Genomic DNA, 23,457 nt, shown 5'->3' with positions numbered 1-23,457 from the left:
TTACTTCAAATAACTGTGTCTATCTGTGATTCCACACCGCTGCTTGGAAGTATGCCGCGCCTGCGCACTGAGCGGGTTCTTCACGTAATCCCTCATCGTAACTCCTCATAAAATACAGATCAAACTTCAAACTGGTAAGTTCTCGTTTAATCTTACTATTTTAGATGAATAGCCATGATCACATTGAATGGCAGTGCTGGCTCGAAGGGCCGATGGCCTATTCCTGCACCTATTTTCTATGTTTCTATGCTTGAGTATATGGCAATAAAACTCGATCACTTGATTTTGAAGCATTCATGCATGGTGGAGGCATAATGTAGTCATAGAGTGATACAGTGTGAAAACAGGCCCTTCGGCGCAACTTGCCCACACCCGCCAACATGTCCCAGCTGCTTTTGGTCCATACCTTCAAACCTGTCCTTTCCATGTATCAATCTAACTTTTTCTTAAATGTTGGGATGGTCTGGCAGCTTGTTCCATACACCCATCACCCTTTGTGTGGATAAAGTTATCCCTTAAAAAGTTACCTCTTAAAAATACTTCATACAAAAAACATTGAAATCATACTTCTACAGTGCACTAAAACATGATACATCAAATTTCAAAACGTTCCTACCCTGGGAGCGGGGACACCCTTCTTCCACACCCTCTCCCCACTCGGTTGCTCTACTCCCTCTCCGGGTACCCCCAAGGCCAGTGATCAGTGATCGCACAGCCTCCCCCCTTCAAAAATACTCCAATCCAGTTTAAAGCATATATATTGCATTCAAGTGTTAGTTATAAGACTCGCTACAGTATGCTCCATGTTTCACAATTCCAAGCTGAAAAATGCAAATGTTCCGTACCAATCGGAGGGGAAACCCCTCCCCCCCCCGGGTCATTATGCCCCACCCCCCCCCCCCACCCCCCGGGTCACTATGCTCCCTCGGTCTTGGTCTCTCGCAATTTCTCACTGCCAACTCTCACCCAACGTTGGCAGCCCTGGAATCTGGTTAATGCGAGCTATGGGTTATGTGGGTAGAAGTAGCATGGATAATGAGAAATCTTTCCCCATAAACGAAGATATTTGAAACCTGTTGACATCATTTTCAGGCGAGGAAAGAGAGGGTGAGAAAAACCAGAAGATTTTTCTTTCACCTCAGTTGGTTGCAATGTTGCAAGGACACTCACATAATGTGAGAAGTATCTGGATGCGTACTTGAAGCGTTATGGTGTAGGTTTGCTGACCAAGTGTCAGTACAGTAGCTTTACAGGTAGCTGACTGTAGATTAGCCTGTAGCAAGGTCGTAGGGTTATTGAAACTTTGCAAATGTCACCGCTTAGTCATGTGCTTGATTGTGATCCTGCCATTGAGAAAATCTATATTACCAGAACTCTTCGCGCGCGTGCGTGTGCGTGTGCGTGTGCGTGTGCGTGTGCGTGTGCGTGTGTGTGTGTGTGTGTGTGTGTGTGTGTGTGTGTCAGTCATTTGAGCACAATCTGGTTAATTTACCCATTTTCGCAGATCTTACATTTTCCCCCTGGAGACGATAAACATCTTCCCGTCGAATTTCCACCTACATTTCTGAATTTTTTGATCCTTGAAATATTAAAAACAGCTCAATCTCACTCTTTTTTAGAAAAAAAAATCCGACCGATGTGACAATGCACTCGCAAGGCAGGTCGGGACACTCCAGGATGGAGGGGCACTCCAGCGCTCGCGGTCCGGTGCCCTACGCCTGAGAGACGTCACAATGCACTGGCAAGGCAGGACAGGAGTCTCTGGGAGGGAGCGGCATTCCAGCGCTCGAGGTGAACGAGGAGTGGCGGTGGATGCCAGTCTGGGCTATGGAGGCTGCTGCCACGGGCCGAGCCCGGAGACTGGGCCTGGGCTGGAGCCGAGCCTGGAGCTGGAGTGAGGGCCGAGCCCAGGGCTTGGGATGGGGCAGTGACCGGGCCCGAGAAAGAAGCGGCCGGTGGAACCAAGGACGAGCCTGGGTCAATTCAGGGTCAGGGACGGTGAAGTCGGAACCTTCAATGGAGTCCAGGCGGCGGCTGGGCTGGAGGCTGCCGCTGGAACCAAGGACAAGCCTTAGGCCGACAGCCTGGTCCGGGTCGTGTACGAGAATGCTATGAAATTGAATTTGGTCGCCTAAACTCTGCTTGAAATGCTATGAAATTAAATTAGGTGGCCTGCATTCTGCTTGAGATGCAATGAAATTGAATTTGGTGGCCTGCACTCTGCTTGAGATGCCATGAAATTGAATTTGGTGGCCTGCACTCTGCTTGAAATGCTATGAAATTGAATTTGATGGCCTGCGCCCTGCTTGAAATGCTATGAAACTGAATTTGGTGGTCTGCGCCCTGCCTGAAATGCTATGAAATTGAAATTGGTGGCCCAAACTTCTTAAAATTAATGTCACCGACTCCTCTGAAGACTGAATATTTGATTACTGAACATTGATAATGCAAAGAGAAGTTGGAAAGTACATTGTGAAGGGGACTTAAGGATGCAATGGAGTATATCTAGGTTAGGTAAGTGGGCATATTTTATCCTCAATGTGTCGAGTAAAGTTAACAGTTCCCTGAATGTTGCATTGAGTAGACAGGCTGCTGAAGGTCTATGGCATGCTTCCCTTCCGAGGTTAGAGCAGGAATATAAGTAATGGTACGTTTAATTGCAACTTTACATAACACTAGTTCATCCACATCTGCAGTATTGTGTACCGTTCAAGTCACCACACTATGGGATGAATGTGATTGGGTTGGAGTGAGTGCTGAGGTGATTCACCAGCATCTTGCCTGGACTGGAGACATTCAGTTGTTAGAAAAAAATTCAGATTCTTGTTTTGATCCCAAGCAGCGAAGGAGATTGACTATGAACCACATGAAAGTATAGGGCTGTAATATCCACTGATATGTGAGATCATCAAAATGTATTCCCCCTAGCCAAAAAAAGCAGCCTACCAGAGGACTGGGAGAAATACAGAGTCCAGCAGAGGAGGACAAAGGGCTTAATTAGGAAAGGGAAAATAGATTATGAAAGAAAACTGGCAGGGAACATAAAAACTGACTGCAAAAGTTTTTATAGATATGTGAAGAGAAAAATGGGTGAACAGGTGAATTGATCATGGGGACAAGGACATGGCAGACCGATTGAGTAACTACTTCACTAAGGAAGACTTAAATAATCTGCCGGAAATAGCAGGGGACCGGGGGTCAAATGAAATAGAGGAACTGAGTGAAATGCAGGTTAGCCGAGAAGTAGTGTTAGGAAAATTGAATGGATTAAAGGCCGATAAAGCCCCAGGGCCAGATAGGCTGCATCCCAGAGTACTTAAGGAAGTAGCCCCAGAAATAGTGGATGCATTAGTGATAATTTTTCAAAACTCTATAGATTCTGGAGTAGTTCCTGAGAATTGGAGGGTAGCTAATGTAACCCCACTTTTTAAAAAGGGAGGGAGAGAGAAAATTGGGAATTACAGACCAGTTAGTCGAACATCGGTAGTGGGGAAACTGCTAGAGTCAGTTATTAAAGATGGGATAGCAGCACATTTGGAAAGTGGTGAAATCATTGGAAAAAGTCAGCATGGATTTATGAAAGGTAACTCATGTCTGACGAATCTTATAGAATTTTTTGAGGATGTAACTAGTAGAGTGGATAAGGGAGAACCAATGGATGTGTTATATCTGGACTTTCAGAAGGCTTTCGACAAGGTCCCACATAAGAGATTAGTATACAAACTTAAAGCACAGGATATGGCGGACCAATTGAATAACTACTTTGGTTCCGTCTTCACTAAGGAAGACATAAATAATCTGCCGGAAATAGCAGGGGACCGCGGGTCAAAGGAGTTGGAGGAATTGAGTGAAATCCAGGTTAGCCGGGAAGTGGTGTTGGGTAAATTGAATGGATTAAAGGCCGATAAATCCCCAGGGCCAGATAGGCTGCATCCCAGAGTACTTAAGGAAGTAGCTCCTGAAATAGTGGATGCATTAGTAATTATCTTTCAAAACTCTTTAAATTCTGGAGTAGTTCCTGAGGATTGGCGGGTAGCAAACGTAACCCCACTTTTTAAGAAGGGAGGGAGAGAGAAAACGGGGAATTACAGACCAGTTAGTCTAACATCGGTAGTGGGGAAACTACTGGAGTCAGTTATTAAAGATGGGATAGCAGCACATTTGGAAAGTGGTGAAATCATTGGACAAAGTCAGCATGGATTTACAAAAGGTAAATCATGTCTGACGAATCTTATAGAATTTTTCGAGGATGTAACTAGTAGCGTGGATAGGGGAGAACCAGTGGATGTGGTGTATCTGGACTTCCAGAAGGCTTTCGACAAGGTCCCAGATTAGTATACAAACTTAAAGCACACGGCATTGGGGGTTCAGTATTGATGTGGATAGAGCACTGTCTGGCAAACAGGAAGCAAAGAGTAGGAGTAAATGGGTCCTTTTCACAATGGCAGGCAGTGACTAGTGGGGTACCGCAAGGCTCAGTGCTGGGACCCCAGCTATTTACAATATATATTAATGATCTGGATGAGGGAATTGAAGGCAATATCTCCAAGTTTGCGGATGACACTAAGCTGGGGGGCAGTGTTAGCTGTGAAGAGGATCCTAGGAGACTGCAAGGTGACTTGGATAGGCTGGGTGAGTGGGCAAATGTTTGGCAGATGCAGTATAATGTGGATAAATGTGAGGTTATCGATTTTGGTGGCAAAAACAGGAAAACAGACTATTATCTAAATGGTGGCCGACTAGGAAAAGGGGAGATGCAGCGAGACCTGGGTGTCATGGTACACCAGTCATTGAAAGTAGGCATGCAGATGCAGCAGGCAGTGAAGAAAGCTAATGGTATGTTAGCTTTCATAGCAAAAGGATTTGCGTATAGGAGCAGGGAGGTTCTACTGCAGTTGTACAGGGTCTTGGTGAGACCACACCTGGAGTATTGCGTACAGTTTTGGTCTCCAAATCTGAGGAAGGACATTATTGCCATAGAGGGAGTGCAGAGAAGGTTCACCAGACTGATTACTGGGATGTCAGGACTGTCTTATGTAGAAAGACTGGATAGACTTGGTTTATACTCTCTAGAATTTAGGAGATTGTGAGGGGATCTTATAGAAACTTATAACATTCTTAAGGGGTTGGACAGGCTAGATGCAGGAAGATTGCTCCCGATGTTGGGGAAGTCTAGGACAAGAGGTCACAGCTTAAGGATAAGGGGGAAATCCTTTAAAACCGAGATGAGAAGAACTTTTTTCACACAGAGAGTGGTGAATCTCTGGAACTCTCTGCCACAGAGGGTTGTCGAGGCCAGTTCATTGGCTATATTTAAGAGGGAGTTAGATGTGGCCCTTGTGGCTAAGGGGATCAGAGGGTATGGAGAGAAGGCAGGTACGGGATACTGAGTTGGATGATCAGCCATGATCATATTGAATGGCGGTGCAGGCTCGAAGGGCCGAATGGCCTACTCCTGCACCTAATTTCTATGTTTCTATGTTTCTATGTATCGGGGTTTCAGTATTGATGTGGATAGAGAACTGGCTGGCAGACAGGAAGTAAAGAGTAGGTGTAAACGGGTCCCTTTCAGAATGGCAGGCAGTGACTAATGGGGTACCGCAAGGCTCAGTGCTGGGACCCCAGCTATTTACAATATATATTAATGATTTGGACGAGGGAATTGAATGCAACATCTCCAAGTTTGCGGATTACACGAAGCTGGGGGGCAGTGTTAGCTGTGAGGAGGATGCTAGGAGGCTGCAAGGTGACTTGGATAGGCTGGGTGAGTGGGCAAATGCAGTATAATGTGGATAAATGTGAGGTTATCCACTTTGGTGGCAAAAAAAGGAAAGTAGACTATTATCTGCATGGTGGCTGATTAGGAAAAAGGGAGATGCAACGAGACCTGGGTGTCATGGTACACCAGTCATTGAAAGTAGGCATGCAGGTGAAGCAGGCAGTGAAGAAAGCGAATGGTATGTTAGCATTCATAGCAAAAGGGTTTGAGTATAGGAGCAGGGAGGTTCTACTGCAGTTGTACAGGGTCTTGGTGAGACCACACCTGGAGTATTGCGTACAGTTTTGGTCTCCTAATCTGAGGAAGGACATTCTTGCCATAGAGGGAGTACAGAGATGGTTCACCAGACTGATTCCTGGGATATCAGGACCTTCATATGAAGAAAGACTGGATAGACTCGGATTGTACTCACTAGAATTTTGAGGGGGGATCTTATAGAAACGTACAAAATTCTTAAGGGGTTGGACAGGCTAGATGCAGGAAGATTGTTCCCGAAGTTGGTGAAGTCCAGAACAAGGGGTCACAGTTTAAGGATAAAGGGGAAATCTTTTAGGACTGAGATGAGAAAAACATTTTTTACAGAATGTAGTTGAGGCTAGTCCATTGGCTATATTTAAGAGGGAATTAGTTGTGCCCCTTGTGGCTAAAGATATGGAGAGAAGGCAGGTACAGGATACTGAGTTGGATGATCAGCCATGATCATATTGAATGGCGGTGCAGGCTCGAAGGGCTGAATGGCCTACTCCAGCACCTATTTTCTATGTTTCGATGTTTCTATGTCAGCACTCTACACCCAATACAATGTGCCCTAATTTTTTTGATGTGACATGTATTGCAGCACAGGAGAAAGCACACAGACATACATTAGGCATTTGGTTAGATTCATATTAAAGTTTTTGTGGAAAATTAAAGTTCAGTGTTTGGGAGATGACAAGCTGGTTTGAACTGAAGATTGTCTGATAGAGAATGAACATACAGCAAATGTATCCTTCTCGAGTTGGCCACTGACATTAGTGGTGTGTCACAGCAAACAGGGTTGGGGCCCAAACGTCTTAAAATTAATGTCACCGACTCCTCTGAAGACTGAATATTTGATTACTGAACATTGATAATTCAAAGAGAAGTTGGAAAGTACATTGTGAAGGGGACTTAAGGATGCAATGGAGTGTATCTAGGTTAGGTAAGTGGGTAGAGATCTGGCATATTTTATCCTCAATGTGTTGCCATACCTATGGAGTAAAGTACACAGTTCCCTGAAGGTTGCATTGAGTAGATAGGCTGGTGAAGAAGGTCTATGGCATGCTTCCCTTCCGAGGTTAGGGCAGGAATATAAGTAATGGTATAAATATTGCAACTTCACTTAACACTGGTTCATCCACATCTGCAGTATTGTGTACCGTTCTAGTCACCACACTATGGGAAGAATGTGGTTGGGATGGAGTGAGTGCAGAGATGATTCACCAGCATCTTGCCTGGACTGGAGACATTCAGTTGTGAGAAAACATTTCAGTTTCGTGTTTTGTTTTCCCTGCAGTGAAGGAGATTGATTATGAACCACATGAAAGTATATAGGGCTGTAATATCCACTGATAGATGAGATCATCAACACTTATTCCCCCTTCCATGTGTATTTAAAACAAGAGAGCAGAGTTTTGTTTTGATGGTTGACACTTGAATCATGTTGCTAGAGGAGATGGTGGAATCAGGTGCCATCACCGTGTTTGAGGCAATTAGACAGTTAAATAGGAAGGTCCTACAGGCCACAGTCCTAAAGAAGGCAGATGGGATTAATATAGATGAGGAAAAGAGATGGACATGGACATGGAGGGCAAAGTTCCCCTTTCTGGGCTGCAGCTTTCTGTCGCTCTGAATGTAGAATTGGCCATTTTGGGAAAAACAGAAGCACGTTATGTAAAATGCGAGACATGACAGAGTTCTGAGGTTTAGACGTATCAGGCTCCTGGTCCCTGAAATACAATGGCTCATAGACTGGTACATAACCAACTAGGAAAGTGACCGGAATGTTAACTGATGAAGGATCTATGCCCTGAATCATTATCTGTTTTACCTTCCCCAGAGACTGCTTGCCTTGAAACAACACAGGCTGAGGGATGACTACAGAGAGGTAGATGGGTGTTTGGGACGAGCTGCCAGATGTAGAGGCAAGTATAGTTCACATTTTAAAATCATATTTGGACAGCTAGATCATTAGCAAATCGTTAAAGGGGCAATAGTACAGAAATGCGACTCGCTCAGCAAGGCCCTTGGTCAGCATGAACACTGGGAATAAAGGTCTATTGCCGCACTGACGAACAATGATTCCATAATATGCTGCCCCAGCCCCACTGAACCTTCTCATCGTTTTCTATTTTTAGTTCAGATTTCCGGATTTTGCATTTAGTTTTTTTAATTTTCAGAATGTTATATATTGGTCTGCGGGGAAGGAGTAGGGAATATTATAGTCATCGAGTGATACAGTGTGGAAACAGGCCCTTTGGCCCAACTCACCCACACCGGCCAAAAATGTCCCAGCTACACTAGTCTCACTTGCCTGCGCTTGGTCCATATCCCTCCAAAGCTGTCCTATCCATGTATCTGTCTGTTTCTTAAATGATGGGATAGTCCCAGCCTCAACAACCTCCTCTGGCAGCTTGCTCCATACACCCACCTGTGTGAAAAACATTTAATTACCTCTTGGATTCCTATTAAATATCTTCCCCTTCACCTTGAGCCTATGTCCTCTGGTCCTCGATTCCCCTTCTCTGGACGAAAGACTGTGCATCTACCCAATCTATTCCTCTCATGATTTTGTATAGCGCTATAAGATTTCCTCTCATCCTCCTGCGATCCATGGAATAGAGGCCCAGCCCACTCAACCTCTCCCTAAAGCTCACACCCTCTAGTCCGGGCAACATCCTCATAAATCTTTTCTGAACCATGTCAAGCTTGACAATATCTTTCCAATAACATGGTGCCCAGAACTGAACACAATACTCTTATTGCAGTCTCACCAACGTCTTATACAACTGCAATATGACCTCCCAACTTCTATACTCCATACTTTGACTGATGAAGGCCAAAGTGCAAAATGTTTTTTTGACCACCTTATCTACCTGCCACTCGACCTTCATGGAATCATGCACCTGTACTCCTAGAACCCTCTGCTCTACAACACCACCCAGAGGCCTACCATTTAGTGTGTAGGTCCTGCCCTTGTTCGACTTCCCAAATGCAACACCTCACACTTCTTTGTATTAAATTCCATCCATCATTCCTGGCCAATTGATCCAGATCCTGTTGCATTCGTTCACAACCATCTTCACTATCTGCAAAACCACTAACTTTTGTATCATCAACAAACTTGCTAATCTTGCCGTGTATGTTCTCATCCAAATCCTTGACATAGATGACAAACAACAACACACCCTGCACTATTGTGAGGCACATCACTCACCACAGGCAACCAGTCTGAGAAGCAACCTTCCACTATTACCCTCTGCTTCCTTCCAATGAGCCAATTTGCTATCCATTCAGCTATCTCTCCTTGGATCACATGCGATCTAACCTTCCAGAGCAGCCTATCATGTGGAACCTTGTCGAACATCTTACTGACGTCCATGTACACAACATCTACTGCTCTGCCCTCATCAAACTTTTTGGTCATGTCTTCAAAAATGTCAATCAGATTTGGGAGACATAACCTCCCAGGTACAAACCATGCCTACTATCCCGAATCAGCCCCTGCCCATCCAAATGCCTGTATATCCTATTCCTCAGAATACTCTCCCGTAACTAAGCAACTACAGATGTTCAGCTCACCGGCCTGTAGTTCCCAGCATTTTCCCTGCAGCCTTTTCTTGAAAAGAGGCACAACATTTTTCCACACTCCGGTCTCACGGCACCTGTCCTGTATTTAAGGACGACTCATAAATTTCAACCAGGGCTCCCGTAATTTCCTGTCTAGTTTCCCTCAATGTCCTCGGATAGATCAGATCAGGCCCTGGAGATTTGTCTACCTTCAAACACGACAGTATCTTCGGTACTTCTTCGACAGTAACCCTGACTGCTCTAGACATTTCCAGTGACTGCTCTAATTTCCTCCGTCCTACTGTCTTTCTCCTCGGTAAATACAGAGAAGAATTTCTCTTTTAGGACCTTGCCCATGTCCTGTGGTTCCACACAGAGGTGACCACTTTTATTCCCGAGGTCTCACTCTCCGTCTAGTTGCCCCATTCCCCCTTATGTATTTATAAAATATTTTGGGATTGTCCTTAATGCTAACCACTAGGGCCATCTCCTGGCCCCTTTTTGCATTTGTGATTTAAAAAAAAAAGTTTACTCATTAGTTCCCAAAACTCCTCCAGGGATGCACTTGATTCCAGCTGCCTATACCTGTGCCATGCATCCTTCTTGTTTTTGACTAACGTCTCAATTTCCCTCGTCAGCCAAGCTTCCTTACACTTGTCTGCTTTGCCCTTCACTCTAACGGGGATGTAAACATCCTGAGCTTTCTTCAGTACAGTTTTAAAAACATCCCACTTGGCTGATGTTCCTTTCCTCTCTAACAACCTGCTCCAGTCAACTTGAGCGAGACCTTCTCTCATACCCTCAAAGTTGGCCTTACCCCAGTTGAGCTTTTTAATACTTGGACCCTCTCCATCCCTATCCATAACTATCTTAAACCTAATCAAACTGGTCACTGGTCCCAACAGGCTACTTCACACACACTTCATTAACTTGCCCTTCCCAATTTTCCCTATTTCCCAATACTAGATCCAGCGTTACCCTTCCACAATACTAGATCCAGCGTTACCCTCCCACAATAGAGAGACATGGGACGAGATCGGGCATGGAGAACAGGACCTTCCAGGTGTTATTACTGCAATGAAGAAGGACATTTCAAAAGAGAGTGCCCTAAAATGAGGAGAGAAGTTCAGTCGTATGCCCTGATGGAAGAGGAATAGGGGGGTCAGGGGTTCCCCTCCTTGGGGTTAACAGGACACAAACGGGAACCCCTTGTCACAGTCTGCCCTCTACTCATTCTCATCCACTTCACCTCCCAGTACTTTTCCACCGGTCCCTCCTTCTCCTCGCCTGCCTGCCTGCCACTCCCCTCTCATCAGACCAACTCTCCTCACCTGTTGCACTCAGTTGCCTCTGATCACCTATTAACCCGGTATATAGACTCTCCTCACCGTTCACACAGTGCCAGATTGTTCTCAGCATTCATGCAAGACTCTCCAGCAATTTCCCGACTGCCTACACGGATTCGAACCTGCCTGCCCCTGACCATTCCGTCCTGTCGTCTTCCTGGATATCACCTCAGCCTTCTGTCCCCGACCACGGCCTTCGTCCCGTACCTCCTGGTTTCTGTCTGCCTCTCTCCTGGGCTGTTTGGTGTATCCCTGCAACGGCTCCTCGACTTCCTGCCTGGCTTCGACTCTCCTTTCGTCTGTCCCTCGCTGGTTTGTTTGCATCGTGTGTTGGATCTCCTGGTGACCGGACCTTCCGCTACCCCGACTACGTCTCCTGCATGCCCCTCTTCGGGAACCCTCGCTCAATCCTGAGCCTCTGTGTGAGTACGGTGTACCCATTCCTGTGTTACTACTCTGTGTTACAGTATCGTAATAAAGTTCATTACCAATTATACCTGCCTGATTCTGTGCTGCTATTGGGTCCAAGCTATACCCGTTACAGTACAATCTGGCCAACAATGGACTCAGCGCACACAACGTCTCCGTCAAACCGCTTCGAGAGGATTGAGCACACGCTCCTGCAGCACAAAGCTATGCTCACTGCCTCCAACTCCGAGGTTCGACAGGCTGTGTCAAACCAAGAGCAAGCATTGGTTGCACTAGCCACCCAGGTCCAACAGCTGATGACCACCCTCGCCCAGGCTACAACCCATGCTTCGCCTCCGGCTCCGACAGCACCAGCTCCTGGTCCGCCAGGACCATCACCTGAGCCCCGGGTGGGAACCCCGGAGCGCTACGCTGGAGACCCGGAGGGCTGCAACCCATTCATCACGAACTGTTCCATTCTCTTCGCCCTACAGCCCTACACCTTCGCCCAGGAAGCGGCGAGAGTGGCGTTTACCATTAATCACCTGACTGGCAGAGCTCGGCTGTGGGGAACGGCTGAATGGGAGCGACGCACGCCGGCTTGCTCCTCTTTCCAGACCTTCGCCGCGGAGCTTCGCAAGGTGTCCGGTGAGGTTTCGATGGGTCCGGACGCTGCGGGAAGTCTGCTGGGGTTGAGCCAGGGGAACCAGAGCGTCGCTGACTTCGCCATCGACTTTCACACCAGGGCCCGTCAGAGTGGGTGGAATGCCCCGGCCCAGTGTGACGCTTTCTTCTTCTCTGGATGGGCTTATCGAGCTAACGACCCGTCTGGACCGACGCATCCTGGCGAGACGTCGGGAGAGGCGACAGGGACAGGCGGTCCGCCAGCAATCCACCCAAGCTCGTTTTCCTCCGGAGACTGGACTACCCTCATCGGGGCAACCGTCGAGGCAACCCGAACCCATGCAGGTGGGTCGCACCAGTCTCACCCCCGAGGAACGGGAACATCGGCGTCGGGGGAACCTCTGTCTCTACTGTGGCCTGGCGGGTCATCACATCTCCAAGTGTCCAGTAAAAGGCCAGACTCGCCAGTAGCGGAGGAATTACTGGTGAGTCGAACCTCTGAACTTTCCTCTGCCCGACGCCCTCTTTGTCATGCCCGTCTGCTGTTGTCTGATGGGTCTCACACCCTCGCCACCTTCATAGACTCTGGTTGTGACATTAATCTTATGGACAAGGAACTAGCCCGCCAGCTTGGCATCAGTTGTGTTCCCCTGCCTGAACCTGTTCCCGCCAACGCCCTCGACGGCCATCTCCTGGGGACTGTTTCTCACCAGACGGTCCCAGTGCGCATGCTCCTGTCTGGTAATCACCATGAGACCATCCAGTTCCACATCCTGCAGTCTCCCCGTCTTCCCCTCATCCTGGGTTACCCCTGGCTTCGGCGACACAACCCCAACATCGACTGGAGGACGGGGGTCATCTTGGGTTGGAGCCCTTCCTGCCACCAAGTGTGCCTGAAGCAAGCCTCAGCTCCTCAACCGGCCACCTGCTCCAGTTCTGCTCCAGATCTGACGGGGGTCCCAGCCGAGTACCATGACTTTGGGGAGGTTTTTAGCAAGTCTAGGGCCACCTCCCTTCCTCCTCATCTGCCCTATGACTGCGCCATAGACCTCCTGCCTGGTTCCGCTCCTCCTAGGGGTCGCCTTTACTCCCTGTCCGCCCCTGAGAGAGGCGCCATGGAGAAATACATAAACGACTCCTTGGCTGCTGGTCTCATCCGTCCCTCCTCGTCTCCTGCTGGGGCTGGGTTCTTCTTCGTGGAGAAGAAGAACAAATCTCTGCGTCCCTGCATAGATTACCGGGGGGTCAACGGCATCACGGTGAAGAATCGCTACCCTCTCCCACTCATCTCCTCTGCTTTCGAGCTCCTGGAAGGGGCCACCATCTTTTCGAAGTTGGATCTACGCAACGCCTACCACTTGGTCCGCATCAAAGAGGGAGATGAGTGGAAGACCGCCTTCAACACTCCCACGGGACATTATGAATACCTGGTGATGCCCTTTGGCCTCACCAACGCCCCAGCCGTCTTCCAGGCTTTGGTCAATGACGTTCTCAGAGACATGTTGAACAAGTATATATTGATGACATCCTCATCTTTTAACGGACCAAGGAGGAACACGTACACCACGTCCAGGCAGTTCTACATCGGCTCCTGGCGAACTCGCTCTTCGTTAAAGCTGAGAAGTGCGAGTTTCACTCCCCGTCAGTCTCCTTCCTAGGATACATCGTTGGCCAAGGGAACATCAAGATGGACCCCGCCAAGGTCTCTGCTGTCACCACCTGGCCTGTTCCTGACTCCCGCAAGCAGCTCCAAAGGTTCCTGGGGTTCGCCAATTTTTACCGACGGTTCATCCGTGGCTACAGTACTGTGGCCGCACCCCTCACGGCACTCACCTCCTCCAAGGTTCCATTCCGGTGGTCTGCCGCGGCCGACAAAGCTTTTCAGACACTCAAGACACGGTTTACATCGGCCCCCATCCTCCAAGTTCCGGACTCAGAGAGACAGTTCGTGGTGGAGGTGGACGCCTCCGACGTGGGGGTGGGAGCTGTTCTGTTCCAGCGGGCTGCCGGGGACCAGAAGCTCCATCCATGCGCCTTCTTCTCCCGATGCCTGACCCCTGCTGAGAGGAATTATGACATTGGCAACCGAGAACTGTTGGCGGTTAAGTTGGCGTTGGAGGTATGGCGTCACTGGCTGGAGGGAACCGAGCAGCCTTTCTTGGTTTGGACTGACCACAAGAACCTTGAATACCTCCAGTCAGCCAAGAGGTTCAACTCTCGTCAGGCCCGCTGGTCTCTCTTCCTCACCCGCTTCAACTTCTCCCTCTCCTACCGACCTGGGTCCCACAACGTGAAGCCCGATGCCCTCTCTCGACAGTTCTTGGCGAAGGAGGAGACTGCCTCTGGCCCCAACACCATCCTCCTGTCCTCGCACAGGGTTGCCTCCCTCACCTGGGAAGTGGAGGAGAGGGTTGAGGCGGCCTTGGAGAACCAGCCGGGACCCAGTGCATGCCCTCCTGATCGCCTGTTTGTGGTTTCTGCCCTGCGGTCCGACGTCCTTCAGTGGGCCCACAGCTCTCGTCTCACCTGTCATCCCGGCATTCAGCGGACCAAGGAGCAGGTGCTACGGAGGTTCTGGTGGGCATCGCTGGAGGAGGACACTCGGGAGTTTGTCAACGCCTGTGCCGTTTGCAACCAGCACAAGGTCTCACACCAAGCTCCTGCGGGTCATCTGCTTCCACTGCCTGTACCCTATCGACCATTGTCCCACATCTCCCTGGACTTCGTTACCGACCTGCCCCCATCCAGTGGTCACACCACCATCCTGACCGTGGTCGATAGATTTAGCAAGATGGCTCACTTCGTGCCCCTGCCCACGCTTCCGTCAGCCAAGGAGACTGCCGAGCTCATGTTACTCAACGTCTTCAGGCTCCATGGTCTCCCAGTCGATGTGGTCTCCGACCGGGGACCCCAGTTTGCCTGTGTTCTGGAGGGAGTTCTGGACGCTTGTGGGGGCCACCGTGAGTCTGTCGTCCGGTTTTCATCCGCAGTCCAACGGCCAAACTGAAAGGAAGAATCAGGAGATGGAGACGGCGCTGCGGTGTATGGTGTCCAAGCATCCCTCCTCCTGGTCCCAGCAGTTGTTGTGGGTGGAGTACGCCCACAACACCCTGACAAGCTCGGCCTCTGGGCTTTCCCCTTTCCAGTTTGCCTACGGGTTCCAGCCTCCACTGTTCCCGGCGCTGGAGACAGGTTTCCTGCCCGTCCGTCCAGGCCTTCATTCGTCGCTGCCGCAGGACGTGGCCCCAAGCCAGGGCGGCTCTTCTCCGCTACGTGGACCGTTACGCCACGGCTGCCAACCATCACCGCACCCAGGCCCCCACCTACCTCGCGGGCCAGAAGGTGTGGCTGTCGACCCGGGACCTTCCCTTGAGGGTGGAGTCCAAGAAGTTGGCACCCAAGTTCATCGGTCCCTTTGAGATCCAGAAGGTCATCAACCCAGCGGCTGTGAGACTCAAGTTGCCTCGTTCCATGCGGGTCCATCCTACGTTCCACGTGTCCAGAGTAAAGCCAGTCCGGGAGAGCTCCCTGGTCCCCGCAGTCCCTCCTCCTCCACCTCCTCGTCTCATCGACGGAGGCCCCGCCTTTACGGTGCACCGCCTCCTGCGCTCCCGCCGTCGCGGGAGGGGTCTCCAATTCCTGGTCGATTGGGAGGGTTACGGTCCAGAGGAGTGGTCCTGGGTTCCTGCTCGACACATCCTGGATGCCTCCCTCATCAGGGAGTGTCACCGGCGTCATCCCGACCAGCCGTCCAAGTACGCCACTCCTAGAGGGGTTGCCGCCCCGAGACTCTGTCCCCTCTTCCGTCTGAGGCGCCCAGTGATGACGAGACGGAGCTTTCCTCTGATGCTATGGAGGATGTGGACATGGAGGTCTCGGACGAATATTAGCCCTCCTCCGGTCCCCCTCCTCCCACCCAACTCTGCGTGGGATTGGGTTTATATTCTTTATTGTTTTTTTTTGTTTTGGGACGTCAGGAGCCGTCCCTTGAAGGGGGGGGGGGGGTTCTGTCACAGTCTTCCCTCTCCTCATTCTCATCCACTTCACCTCCCAGTACTTTTCCACCGGTCCCTCCTTCTCCTCACCTGCCTGCCTGCCACTCCCCTCTCATCAGGTCAACTTTCCTCACCTGTTTCACTCAGTTGCCTCTGATCACCAATGAACCCGGTATATAGACTCTCCTCACCGTTCACACAATGCCAGATTGTTCTTAGCATTCATGCAAGACTCTCCAGCGATTTCCCGACTTCCTGCCTGGCTTCGACTCTCCTTTCGTCTGTCCCTCGCTGGTTTGTTTGCATCGTGTGTTGGATCTCCTGGTTACCGGACCTTCCGCTACCCCGACTACGTCTCCTGCCTGCCCCTCTTCGGAACCCTCGCTCAATCCTGAGCCTCTGTGTGAGTACGGTGTACCCATTCCTGTGTTACAGTATCGTTATAAAGTTCGTTACCAACTATACCTGCCTGATTCTGTGCTGCTATTGGGTCCAAGCTATACCCGTTACACGTACAGTGTTTAATGGGAACAATGAGTCTTGTGTATATAAAATGAGTGACCACTGTATCTCTTATATTTTGAGAAGTGGGTTCTGGGAATTGAGTCCACTTTTCTTTGATTTCACTTTGTTAAAATGAGACAACTCTGAACAAAGAAGTCAAGAGCACATGGCTGACAGAGGCCATAAAAAGGGAGTCATGTGTCTATAAATATTGTAAGCATGAAAAAATACTGTGAAGGAGGAGATAAGTGGGAGCAAGTGATTGGCTGATGATGAGGGAATGTTGGCAAATGATTGGATATGGATATGTAACAGGGGTGGGGCATGCAGAGTTGGACATGATATAAAAAGAGATGATCTTTTGTTTGTGGCTCAAAAAGCTCCACGTGGACTGATGACGTGGGGGATCCAACTTTTGTTTGCAAATACAAGTTTAAACTTCTTCTGAAGAATTCTCCGCATTGCCCGAGTTAATTTTGAGTATTGGAAACCACGACACCTCCCATCCTTAACTCCACCATGCTGGCTACCTCCCATTGCCCTTACTCCCACAAGCTGGCTGTGGGACGGCAGCGTACTCACACACGGGGCCGGGTAGAATGGGCCAGTGCACACAAGTGGCCATAACCCCCCTGACCCACACGCCGGGGTAATTCACCCCCCCCCGCCCCCGCCGCTGCGTTTCAGCCGCTACACACCAAACGATATTGGCAAGTGCAGGAACTATCTTTGAAGTAGTGGGGAGGTGTCCGACTGCCCTACGGCTACAGATATGTATAGAGGCGAGAATAATTTCTTATCATTTCCGGAGATGGTTGGCATTTTCTTTCATTATTGATAGCACAACCTGAATTCTGAAGAATTCCAAAGACCACAGTTGTCAAAGTTCGACTCTTAAAGAAAGCAGACAGCAACAAAATTGTTAAAAGTAAACCAAAACAAACTTTTAATCAATTTGCCAGACGGGAGTGGCGAGCTCTACAAAGAGCACACACGTTGCTCAGTGCTTCTCGGGCTCCACTCAAAGAACAAAGGAAAGTTAGTGTAATTATACATTTTCTTATCAATAAAACACCTTTTAAATCTGAGTGAAAGATCCATTATCTAAGGGGAAACAAGGGAGGCTAGACTCATATATTTGCAATGTCAGCCTTATTCTCAAATCTTGGAATAGCTTCAGTACAGCTGCCCATTTCGGAAGGACAACTACATTTTGTTTTCAAATGACTTCCATCTTGGTACCAGAATGGGCATCCGTCTGTGAACTAAAACAAGCTTGTAAGACTTGGATGAAAGCCATTACCTTGTCCTTAGATGGGACAGGCAGTTCAGACAGATATCTTATATGGTGCTGTGCCCAGACAATACATCTCTATGTTAATACATTGCTTCAATGATTAGTATAAACCAAGTTTCCATGATTTCCCCAGGCTTTATTCTGCTGGGAAAATTCTCTTTTAAATTTGACTGTTTTCTGTTTTTCAGCAAATCTCCATTTTCAATTTACGAACCAAACCTGACCAAATTAAACTCTTTCACAGTGAGGACAGGATAAACTTGCTTTATTTATTACGTAATGCGTCAAAACTTTATTTAAGAAAACACTTTAAAATGCCGAAGAAAGAACAGCAGATGCTGGAAAATCGAAGGTAGACAAAAATGCTGGAGAAAGTCAGCGGGTGAGGCAGCATCTGTGGAGCAAAGGAAATAGGCAACGTTTCAGGTCGAAACCCTTCTTCAGACTGATTTGAGGGTGGGGTGGGAAGAAGAAAGGAAGATGTGGAGTCAGTGGGCTGAGGGAGAGCTGAGAAGGGGAGGAGAAAGTAGGGACTAACTGACATTAGAGAAGTCAATGTTCATACTGCTGGGGTGCAAACTGCCCAAGCGAAACATGAGGTACTACTCCTCCAATTTACAGTGGTCCTCACTCTGGCCATGGAGGAGGCCCAGGCCAGAAAGGTCGGATTACAGAATGGGAGGGGGAATTCAAGTGCTGAACCACCAGGAGATCAGGTTGGTTATTGCGAACCGAGCGGAGGTGTTCGGCATGTGTGCGTAAGAGTGTGAGTGAGTGTGTGTGAGAGAGAGTGCGTATGTGAGTGAGAGAGGGACTTTGAGAGAGATGGGGGAGTGTTGTGTGTGTGAGAGAGGGACTGTGTGTGAGAGAGCGGAAGTGAGTTTGTGAGAGGGCAAGATAGAGGGTGTGTGTGTGTGTGAGAGAGGGAGTGTGTGTGAGAGGGAGTGTGTAAGAGAGAGCGAGTGTGTGAGAGAGAGCAAGAGAGAGAGGGTGCGCGCGAGAGCAAGGGAGAGGTTGTGTGAGAGACAGCAAGAGAGGGGTGCTTGTGTGAGAGGAAATGTGTGTGAGAGAAAGAGGGTGTGCGTGTGTGTGAGAGGGAGTGTGTGTGTGAGAGAACAAGAGAGGGAGTGCGTGTGTGCATGTGAGAGAGAGACAGAGAGAAGGTGTGTGTGGATAACATAGAAACATAGAAAATAGGTGCAGGAGGAAGGCATTCGGCCCTTTGAGCCAGCACCGCCATTCATTGTGATCATGGCTAATCATCTCCAATCAATAACCTGTGCCTGCCTTCTCCCCATATCGCTTGATTCCACTAGCCCCTAGAGCTCTATCTAACTCTTAAACCCATCCAGTGATTTGGTCTCCACTGCCCTCTGTGGCAGATAACTCCACAAATTCACAACACTCTGGGTGAAAAAGTTTTTTTCTCACCTCAGTCTTAAATTGCCTCCCCTTTATTCTAAGACTGTGGCCCCTGGTTCTGGACTCGCCCAACATTGGGAACATTTTTCCTGCATCTAGCTTGACCAGTCATTTTATAATGTTATATGTTTCTACACCAGTGAATACAAGCCTAATCTTTTCAATCTTTCCTCATATGACAGTCCCGCCATCCCAGGGATCAATCTCGTGAACCTGCGCTGCACTGCCTCAATCACAAGCATGTTCTTCCTCAAATTAGGAGACCAAAACTGTACACAATACTCCAGATGTGGTCTCACCAGAGCCCTATACATCTGCAGAAGAACCTCTTTACTCCTATACTGAAATCCACTTGTTGTGAAGGCCAACATTGCATTAGCCGTATTCACTGCCTGCTGTACCTGCACACCAACTTTCAGTGACTGGTGTACAAGGACGCCCAGGTCTCGCTGCACCTCCCCCTTACCTAACCTAACCCCATTGAGATAATAATCTGCCCCCTTGTTTTTGCTGCCAAAGTGGATAACCTCACATTTATCTATGTGAGGGAGAACAAGACAGAGAGGGAGTGTGTGTGTCATAGAGAGGGAGTGTGTGTGAGAGAGAGGGAGTGAGAGAGGGTATGTGAGAGAGACAGGGAGCTACACAGGGAGTGTGTGAGAGAGACAGGGAGTGAGAGAGGGTGTGTGTGAGAGAGAGGAGGGAGAGCACGAGAGGGTGGAGTGGAGAGAATTTGTGTAGGAGTGGGTGGAGAGAGTGGAGGGAGAGGGGAGAGAGGAATGTATATGTGCAGCTTTAAGGGACATTGGTCAGATAGCATTTGGAGTATTGTGTACAGTTCTGGTCACTCCATTACAGGAGTGATGTGGAGGCTTTGGGGAAGGCGCAGAGATGGTTAATCAGAATGGTTTAAAAACAAGCAGCTGCAGATGCTGGTTTACAAAAAGGACACAATGTGTTGGAGTAACTCTGCGGGACAGGCAGCATCTCTGGAGAGATCGAATGGGTGACTGAAGAAACGACCAGAAACGTTACCCATTCCTTCCAGCATTTTGTGTTTACCTAAACAGCGCCTATCCATCCACGTGGCGGTGTGCCAGCAGGCTGGAGGAGTGGGCAAAGGCCTTGCCACAGAGCAGGCAGGTGAAGGGGCACTGGCCGGTGTGGACTCGCCGGTGCTCCAGCAAGTGGTCAAGGCGGGTGAAGCACTTACCACAGGACGGGCAGGTGAACGGACGCTCACCGCTGTGGGTACGCCGGTGCTGCCACAGGCTGGACATGCGGGTGAAACCCTTGAACACTCAGCGCACACAAAGGGTCTTTCTCCGGTGTGTATCCGCTGGTGCTCCCGCAGCCTCCGTGCTCTGTTGTCACAGTGAGAGCAGCTGCTCGCTGGCGTGGGCCCGCCGGTGCTGCCGCAACCCCCGCGAGCTGTCAAACTCCTCACCGCAGTACGGGCAGTCATAGGGCTGGACACTGGTGTGCACGCGCTGGTGAGACAGGGAGTGGGAGGCCCTGGCAAAGCGCTCTCCACACACCGGGCTGGGGCAGGGACGGTCGGCGGTGTGCACCCGCTGGTGGGACAGCAGCTTGGAGGAGCGGGTGAAGCCCTTGCCGCACTGCGCGCAGGTGTAGGGGCGCTCGCTGGTGTGGTTGCGCTGGTGCTCCAGCAGTTGACTGGACCGGGTGAAGTCCTTGCCGCACTGGACGCAGGTGAAGGGGCGCTCGCCGGTGTGGGTGCGCTGGTGCTCCAGCAGGTTACTGGACCGGGAGAAGCCCTTGCCGCACTGGGCGCAGGTGAAGGGGCGCTCGCCGGTGTGTGTGCGCTGGTGCTCCAGCAGGTGACTGGACCGGTTGAAGCTCTTGCCGCACTGGGCGCAAGTGAAGGGGCGCTCGCCGGTGTGGGTGCGCTGGTGCACCAGCAAGCTGTGGGACTGGGTGAAGCCCATGCCGCAGTCCCTGCAGGTGTAGGGGCGCTCGCCGGTGTGGGTGCGCTGGTGCCTCAGCAGGTTGCTGGAGCGGGTGAAGCTCTTGCCACACTGGGCACAGGTGAAGGGGCGCTCGCCGGTGTGGATGCGCTGGTGCACCAGCAGGGTGCCGGGCTTGGTGAAGCCCTTGCCGCACTGGGCGCAGGTGTAGGGGCACTCGCCGGTGTGGGTGCGCTGGTGCTTCAGCAGGTGATTGGACTTTGTGAAGCCCTCGCCGCAATCTCTGCAGGTGTAGGGGCGATCGCCACTGTGGGTATGCTGGTGCTTCAGCAGCTTGCTGGAGCGGGTGAAGCCCTTGCCGCAGTCGCTGCAGGTGTAGGGCCGCTCCCCGGTGTGCACGCGCCTGTGCCCCTTCAGGTCTGTGGCAGACTTGAAGCCTTTGCCGCAGTCAGAGCAGGTGAAGGGCCGTTCACTGCTGTGCACCCGCCAGTGCTCCCGCAGCCCCGACATCCGGGCAAAGTTCTTGCCGCAGGTGTAGCAGCAATAGGGCTTCTCGCCCGTGTGCAGCCACCGGTGGGCCTTCAGGTCATTCGTCGTCTTGAAGCTCATGCCGCAGTCGGAGCAGGTGAAGGGCCTCTCGACGGTGTGCACGCGGTTGTGCTGCAGCAGGTTGTCGTAGCGGATGAAGCTCTTGTCACACTCCGAGCAGTCGAAGGGGCGTTCTCCCGTGTGCACCCGCCGGTGGGTCTCCAGCCGGCTCGGCTTCTGGTAGGCCTTGCCACACACGTCGCACTCATAACGCTTCTCCTTGTTGTGTCCCGTCATGTGGTCCTCCATCGAAGCCCAGCCCCTCGAAGCTCAGCCCGCACACCGAGCAGATGGGGGGAGGGGCTCAACGGCGCCCTGGCCGCCCTCAATGGCCGCTCACGTCCCCGTCTCTCCGTCCACAACAACGGCTCCTAAACACTGCAGGAGGGGAACACAGAGGGTCAACAAGCTGGCAAACGGGACATTACTAGCACGTATTGGGTGCATTTATGGCGGAGGAAACCGTTATCTATATTACTTAAACTCTGATCTTGACCGCTTTTGGTCACCTCGCTAAGTGCCCCCCTCCGCGGAGGATTTTTCCCGTCGATGAAAAATGAGGGAGATATTAATGTTTTTACAGAATTCCCCATTCTGTCTGCTTCCCCCTGCTGGCATCAGGGGGAGGGACTATAAAGCCCGGATGTGTCGTGCCTCACTCAATCTCTGCCAAACTCAGGAAGCAAGAGGGTCACCGCTCTCTGAGCTGCGAATAACACTGAACGCACGTCTACTCCACGGTGAGTCCCCACAATGCGGCTGTAAAGTGGCTGCTGCCCAATTATTTGCCTCGCCTTTTTAAAAAAAAGTTTGTGTTCACAAAATGAATTTTGGTAGTCAGGTGGCTGCTTGCTGCCCAATTGTTTGCCTCGCCTTTTGTTAAAAAAAAGTTTGTGTTCACAAAGTGGATTTTGGTAGTCAGGTGGCTGCTTGCTGCCCAATTGCTTGCCTCGCTTTTTTCTTTTTTTAAATTTTTTTTTATTAGAAGTTAATACAGTACAAAACAGTACAGTGGAACCTAATTTTAGGTGCCGATTATGTCATACCGTAATCCATTCTATGTACAACCTCTAGTTTTATGTTTTGAGAAGGAAGTAAGCAAGACAAGAAAAAGAAAACAATAGAAAGGGGAAAAAGAGGAAAAATAGATGGTAGAGAATAGAAAAACGTAAAGTGTGTATATATTAAAAAAAAGAAGAAAAAGTGGAAAGTAGAAATAGGAGAGAAGGCCCCTTAAAAGAGAAATTTTCAAATCTTTATTCGGAGATGTAAAACTATCCGCGGCATGAACTGAAATCAGCAATCTTTACGGTACCGCTGCATCACATGATTCCAAAAAGTCGATGAAAGGAGACCAACTCCTTAAGAATTGGTCATATTAGTCGGAGTCTCATTTCTTCAAGGCGTGCTATGTCCATCATATTCCTAATCCACATTTTAACAGTTGGTATGGTTGTATTTTTCCAAAATTTAAGTATCAATTTCTTTCCAATTATTAACCCATAATTAAAAAAAAAGTTTTGGTCTTTATTTAAATTGATATCTTCTCCTATTATTCCAAATATAATCCATTCCGTTTTTGGTTCTATTCTTGACTTGAAAAGCTTTGTAAATATATCAAATATATCGCTCCAAAATGTATTCAACTTTGTACATCCTACAAATGAATGTGTTATATTAGCGTTTTGAAACAAACATTTATCGCATCTGGGAGAGACGTTTGGATAAAATTTATTCAACCTCGTTTTTGAATAATATA

General features: G+C 49.5%; 1 protein-coding gene across 1 annotated transcript; it reads right to left on the bottom strand.

Moving 5' to 3' along the window:
* Positions 1-1,978: 1,978 nt before the first annotated feature.
* Positions 1,979-21,924, bottom strand: LOC116968445 (zinc finger protein 239-like). The gene is made up of 2 exons (XM_033015209.1): positions 20,840-21,924; positions 1,979-2,052 (listed from the first exon to the last, which is right to left on the bottom strand). The coding sequence occupies exons 1-2, from the start codon at positions 21,717-21,719 to the stop codon at positions 1,979-1,981; spliced, it is 954 nt and encodes a 317-aa protein (XP_032871100.1). The 5' UTR covers positions 21,720-21,924.
* Positions 21,925-23,457: the final 1,533 nt, after the last annotated feature.

This window comes from Amblyraja radiata, chromosome 45 (assembly GCF_010909765.2).
Source record: "Amblyraja radiata isolate CabotCenter1 chromosome 45, sAmbRad1.1.pri, whole genome shotgun sequence".
Classification (NCBI taxonomy): domain Eukaryota; kingdom Metazoa; phylum Chordata; class Chondrichthyes; order Rajiformes; family Rajidae; genus Amblyraja; species Amblyraja radiata.
The sequence above is the reverse complement of the archived record's forward strand: the minus strand, read 5'-3'. Positions and strand labels throughout refer to the sequence as shown.

Coding starts and splice junctions, on each gene's coding strand:
- LOC116968445 (XM_033015209.1), bottom strand. CDS start 21,719: ATGAGCTTCAAGACGACGAATGACCTGAAGGCCCACCGGTGGCTGCAC. Junction 2,053..20,839: donor TCAACTGCTGGAGCACCAGC/GCAACCACACCA, acceptor CCTTGGTTCCAG/CGGCAGCCTCCAGCCCAGCC.